Source organism: Mangifera indica, chromosome 6 (genome assembly GCF_011075055.1).
Source record: "Mangifera indica cultivar Alphonso chromosome 6, CATAS_Mindica_2.1, whole genome shotgun sequence".
In the NCBI taxonomy this organism is placed as follows: Eukaryota; Viridiplantae; Streptophyta; class Magnoliopsida; order Sapindales; family Anacardiaceae; genus Mangifera; species Mangifera indica.
In genome coordinates this window covers 11,354,067-11,360,638 of record NC_058142.1, presented here as the reverse complement: position 1 = coordinate 11,360,638, position 6,572 = coordinate 11,354,067, and the positions used below count along the sequence as shown (strand labels likewise).

The following is a 6,572-nucleotide window of genomic DNA, read 5'->3' as shown; positions in this document are numbered from 1 at the left end:
TTGCATACATCTTTTTTCTCCACATATTAAAATCTCTTTTTCCATTGAATCTGTCAATATCAATCCTAGTCTGTTCCATATCCTTTATGTTACATAATCTTTTAATTCTTTATACATAAAAAAAATGTTAACAGGATCACAGAAACACAGATACACAATAAAAAATTATCACAAACAGAGAATCGATAAATAAATGAATGAAGTTCAATAGAAATACTCGGAATAAACCCTAAAGGGCTCTGATACCATTTATTAGTTTTAAGGACCTTTATTATACAAAATATTAATTCCAGATTTGCAAAAACAGATAGATTAATTAAAGAAAACACGAATATTCAAAACAAGATGCAAAAAGATTTACTTGGTTTAAGTTTCCAATTTGAAACCCTACATCCAAGTGTAACATCCCTCCCCAGAAGTGTTATCTTCTAAAGGAAAAATGTTACGAATTAATATCTAAAATGTTTATTTTAAAACAAATTTTAAAATGAACTCATCACTAAAAGCGTTTTGAAATTATTTTGAAAAAATGAAAATCTAGAAGTGAACAAAAGATGTTTATATCCCGTACGAGAACTTATCTGAAAACATCTGAGATCATGGAAGAATCATGTACATGCCCCTAGATACAACTGTATAACTATTTGAATAGGGCCAAAAGTCAACAACATTATCTACATGTAACAAAAACCATAGATACCCTACCCCAGCCTAGATCTATCTTCACTGACCTGACCTTGTCTCTCAGCTATCTCGATCACCTGTACCTCGATCCCATATGGTGTCCATATGATACTTTCTAAAAGCTAACTACAGGAATTTGACATATTTCTAAACTCGAGCTCTCTTCTTTTCTCTCATTACATAATTTTTAAATCTGAATTATGCTTTACTATAAGTATGTTCTACTGTGAACAGACCCTATTGTGGGTCTATGTCCTACTACGAATATGTCCTACTGCAAACATGCCTTACTATGGGCGATGTAACTTAAGATTTCCTTTCATAGTTCATAGCATGCATGCATGCATTATCTCTTATTAATCTTACTTCCATCTAAAATTATTCATAACCTACCAGACCATACTCTTGGGATGATCCCTAGATCTTGAGCTCCAAATTCCTTTTCTTACTTTCCTTTCTTTTCTTTTCCTTTTCTTTTTCTCTCCTTTCTTTCCTTTATTTTTTCTCCTCCTTTTCTTTTTTTCCAAAACCTGTAAATTACTGTTCATTGAACTGTTTATTTGGTAGGACAGTTTTTTTGTTTATGCAATTTAATAGTCCAAATGGTCCATAATTCATACAATCTATATATCATTAAAAAGAGAATTAAAAGAGCTTTCCAATAAGTAATAATAGCACTCATGTTTAATCAGATAAGACAATCAAAATGTGGGATGAATTAGTGATAAAAAACTATATTTCTTGTTTAGTTAGGTAAGATAATCTTTTTGTTCATACAATATTTAACAGTTCAAATGGTTTCTAATTCATACAAGTTATATATTATCGAAAAGAGGATTCAAAGAGCTTTTCAAAAGCTATAATAACACTCATGATTCATTAGGTGAGACAGTCAAAATGTGGGATGAAATTAGTAGCAAAAACTATATTTACTATTTATTTGGTAAGATAGTCTTTTTACTCATACAATTTAACATCCAAGCAGTCTTTAATTCATACAATCTATATATAATTGAAAAGATGATTCAAAGGTTTTCCAACAAGCTATAATAGCACTCATGATTCATTAGATAAAGTAGTCAAAACGTGGGATGAAATTAGTGGTAAAATTATAAATATTATCCAACTCTCGGCCATGAACAAAATCACACATATAGATATCCCAAATGACACAACAACATTTCTCAACTTCAAAATCAACATTTATAACATAAAGCTAAGGAGTCAAAAACATAAAACATGAAACATACCAATAATGATTTCAGTTACCTTGTTTTAAGCCAATCTTTGCTAGGTTGACTATTTCCTCTTTGTCTTCCTTCTCTTATCACCAAAACCACCAAGGTTTCCAAAGTGCTTCATATTCTTTTTTTTCCTTGTCTTCCAAAACCCTTTCAAATCCTTCTTTTTTCTTCAAAAAGCAAAGAAAAAAACATAAGGAAGGTTGAGCTTCTTGAAAGGATGGGAGAAGAGATGAAAATGCCTAACTTTTGTCTTTTATCCCTTTATATATCCACATGCATATTTGGTTTAGCCTTTGTCTTTTTTGGTAGTCTTTCTTTTCTTTTTCTTATATATATATATATATATATATATATATATATATATATATATATATTCACATACATTTGGACATGTATATTTAAACTTGAAAATGTCTCAAAACAGGGTCAAAAGACATAAATACATCTAGAACGTATCTGAAGGTATTACACCAAAGTAGAGACAAGACTTTAGTCAAAATAAGAGTTCAACTTACAGTACAATAAATCTTTGACTGAGACACAAAGACGATAGGAGCTTGCAAGCAAGTCACAATACACAGACTCAAAACCTTCATGCTCTATCAAAGAAATCCATAAGATTTTCTCCCTAACTCAAACCCTAGAGAGACTTCTAAGCAAATAAAGGAGCCAAACGCAATAGAGAAAGACTAAAACTCTTCAACCCCATTATACTAGCCATGTAGGGGTTAAAATTAATAACCGTAAAGATTAAAAACGTCTATAAGGACTAAAATGCCCCTTGACCATAAAATGACTCAAACAACCCTAATTAGTACTGCACAATTACAACTCTGCCCTTTAGGTTTAAAGCCACATTATATCACAATGTCCTTAGACCATACTTGAGAGTGTTACAAAATCTTGTGATTTCTACATACCTTGGGTCAAAATAGTCATTTATTAAAAAATTGAAGAAAACATGAGCAGTTGAAATCTTTTCAAAAATAATTTTCGAATATATTTCTACAACTTCAAAAAATAAATTAGAGCATACATAGCATCACAATTTAAAAGTTGAATTTGTTAGTGTAATGAATAATCATTCCTTTGCTGCCATTCATCACATCATTTAAATGATATTAATATTAATATTAATATCAATATTAATATCAATATTTTCATGATAGATAGAAGATTGATGGAATTACTTTTGCTGAGACATATAAAGCTTATATTCAAATAAATATTTGTATTTATTATGCTGGATTTATCTTTTGCAATCTGAAGTTTTTGTTTAAAAAAAAAAATAAATTCAAATGTGCAATAATTTTTAGAATGAATAATCTAACAGACTTGAATACATTTTCTTCGTATGTTTGTTTTGGATCACTGGTCCATGATTTTGGCCATATGAGCTTCATAGATGGTCCATAACCTAAGTTATAGTGTTGAATGCTAATAATAAATTGGACTTCATATCTTGATGACATGTAATTATATGATTATATGATTTTGAATTAAAGATAAAATAATATTTAATTATATGATAACATATCATCTAAATATTTAATTTGGTATCCAAAACTGAATACATGTAATATTACTCATAATTATTAATTCAAATTAATTTGTAATTAGTTTTGGATTGAGATTTATTTAATTTTAAGGTAATTTGTATTAGATTAATAGATAATGATTAAGGAGGGTAACATTAGATATTTAAGCCAGTAAACTTTGAATTTCAACGGACGGTTCTGAGAAAATGTTATGATTGTAAAGTTGAAGGGGAGCAAAGGTAATCTCACGAAAGATAGCGTGGGACTCGTAATACCGTCTATCCGATATTCATTAGATGTTGGCACTAACGACTAAAAGCCTAAAGCCAAGGTTGAGTCGTTGGTGGTCCTTTGGCACAATTTCACGTGCTTACCTTCTGAAAATTCTGTTCATCAAAATCTTCAGGTCGTCTCTATATATAAGACTCATACTCCCAACAATATTTATAATCCCATCGAATCTGTGTCGTTCTTAGCCTTCTTCTTCTTCTTCTTCTTCATTTTGTAGTCTATTAATACACAAGAAGAAATAGAATTGTATAAAATCAACCATGTCGGCCCAGCAAACGGCAAAAAATACTGCCTGTGTAGTGGGTGGCACCGGATTTGTTGCATCTTTGCTCATCAAGCTTTTGCTTCAGAAGGGATATTCTGTCAGTACCACTGTCAGAGACCCAGGTTCTTCTTCTTCTTCACAATTGTTTATGCTTCTTTAAACACAGTCTATGGCAAATTATGATCGAACAGTTGGTAAAAAGCTTGGCTTACATTTATGGAAGCTGATGTATGCAAAGGCTCACAAATTTGTTCTCCTCTGAGTTTTTGTTGTAGCAAACAAAACAAGTGACAAAGTTGCTTCACTTGGGTGCCATTTTCTTGTTGGGACAATAATTTTATTTTATGTGTCAATCTAGATATGACTTATTCCATGCCTGTTTTTTTTTAACATTTTTGTGAGGCGTCTTCTACTGAAGTTCTGCTGGCTATGGCTACAAGATGTCAAAATGTTGGAGCCACCTACAACCACCCAATTAGATGGCGCGTGTCAAACACGTGCCTCACCCTCATTGAGTAGTTGTAACTGCAATTGTTGTGCTGAAGATTTATAATTTAAGGTCACATTAAAGTTACTTTCAGGAGCAAGTGGTTTGATAAATTTTATTGGTGACAACTTAAAGATTAGTTGTGACATATAAAAATCTATATGCATTATTATTGTCGTATTTTTATATCTCAGTTAGATACTCCTTTCTGATTAGTTTTAATGATTGATTTATCTATATTCCTTTATTGTTTAATGGTAAAGAGATTTACTATTATTTCTATAACCACTGGATATTTGTAATTTAATTATACCTAGGGCCAACTATTGATGTTAACCATAGTTATGCAAATGAATGTCTAAGTGAATTTGATTGTTGTGTGCAGATAACCAGCAAAAAATCTCTCACCTCTTATCCCTACAGGAATTGGGTGAACTAAAAATTTTTGGAGCAGATTTAACTGATGAAGGAAGCTTTGATGCCCCTATTGCTGGTTCTGACATTGTATTCCATGTCGCTACGCCAGTTAATTTTGCTTCTGAAGATCCAGAGGTAGTATAAAATATGCTTTTGATTTGGAAAATTTACTGGTGGATTTTTCATTAACACTGCTGTTTACAAATTCTGTATGTAGAATGACATGATAAAGCCTGCAATCCAAGGAGTAGAGAATGTTTTGAAAGCCTGTGCAAAAGCGAAAACAGTTAAACGAGTCATATTGACATCTTCAGCTGCTGCTGTGACCATCAATAACCAAGATGGAACAGGTTTGGTGATGGACGAGAAACACTGGACTGATGTTGAGTTTTTGTCTTCTGCAAAGCCACCAACCTGGGTAAGTGAAAGTGAGACATACATTTTTAATTGCCAACAAAATTAATTAGCTGGCCTAAAATAAGGTGATATTAACATTGCAGGGGTATCCTGTCTCCAAGACCCTGGCTGAAAGGCATGCTTGGAAGTTTGCTCAAGAGAATAACATTGATCTTATTACTATCATCCCTTCTCTTATGGCTGGTCCTTCTCTTACGCCAGATATTCCTAGCAGCTTAAACCTTGCCATGTCTTTGATTTCAGGTATTGAACCGTATCTGTACATGGAGACTCTCTGAACAGAGAATTGGCATATTAATTAATGAAATGACATTTCATTTCAACCTTTCTGCAGGAAATGAATTTCTCACAAACGCATTAAAGGGTATGCAAATGCTGTCAGGTTCAATTTCCATAGCACATGTGGAGGATGTTTGCCGAGCGCATATATTTTTGGCTGAGAAGGAATCTGCTTCTGGTCGATACATTTGTTGTGCAGTCAATACCAGTGTTCCTGAACTTGCCAAGTTTCTCCACCAAAGATATCCTCAGTACAAAGTTCCAACTGAGTAAGCCGCTTCAACTTTTGTGTTACAGAAATTAAAATTATTTTTGGAAAATACCATTTATTCTGTCCGTTAAAATTTACAAATTGCAGTTTTGGGGACTTCCCTTCGAAGCCCAAGTTACTGATTTCCTCAGGGAAGCTTATCAGTGAGGGGTTCAGCTTCAAGTTTGGGATTGAAGAAATTTATGACCAAACTGTGGAGTACTTCAAGGCTAAGGGAGTGCTCTAAATAGAATTCAGGATTTCCTAATTGGTGCTTAGTGGCAATAAAATTTTCCTTAATATTTTACCTTCTACAATATGGCTACTGCATTAGTGATCTGAAAGTTGTTAAACTGTTCAGTGTGAGATATGTGCGCTGAATCTGTGGGCTAATGTGAATGAAATAAATATAAATTTGCTACTAGTCCTCTAAAAATATACAGTTCAACTCAATAATGTTATCTTCATTTCCCAAAATGTTAAAAGGGATTGAATGTTGTTAACATAGTTTAAGAAGAGATTCAAAGAGATGACAATTAACTTAAATAGAAAGCTGTCAAAAAAGGTTTAAATATTAGAATAATTAAATGAGTGATTGAAAGAGATTATAATAAATAAATAGAACGCTAAACATTTTTCCATTTAGTGCCAATGAGGCAAGCATTGACAATGGATTATTTATTTGAGAAACAAAATGGAA

General features: G+C 32.2%; 1 protein-coding gene across 1 annotated transcript; it reads left to right on the top strand.

The window, feature by feature from the left end:
- Positions 1 to 3,794: 3,794 nt before the first annotated feature.
- Positions 3,795 to 6,293, top strand: LOC123219441 (anthocyanidin reductase ((2S)-flavan-3-ol-forming)). Its single transcript, XM_044641418.1, has 6 exons — positions 3,795 to 4,144; positions 4,895 to 5,061; positions 5,144 to 5,344; positions 5,427 to 5,586; positions 5,678 to 5,891; positions 5,981 to 6,293. Exons 1-6 carry the CDS (start codon positions 4,018 to 4,020, stop codon positions 6,117 to 6,119), a joined length of 1,008 nt encoding a protein of 335 aa, XP_044497353.1. The 5' UTR covers positions 3,795 to 4,017; the 3' UTR covers positions 6,120 to 6,293.
- The last annotated feature ends 279 nt before the right edge of the window (positions 6,294 to 6,572 follow it).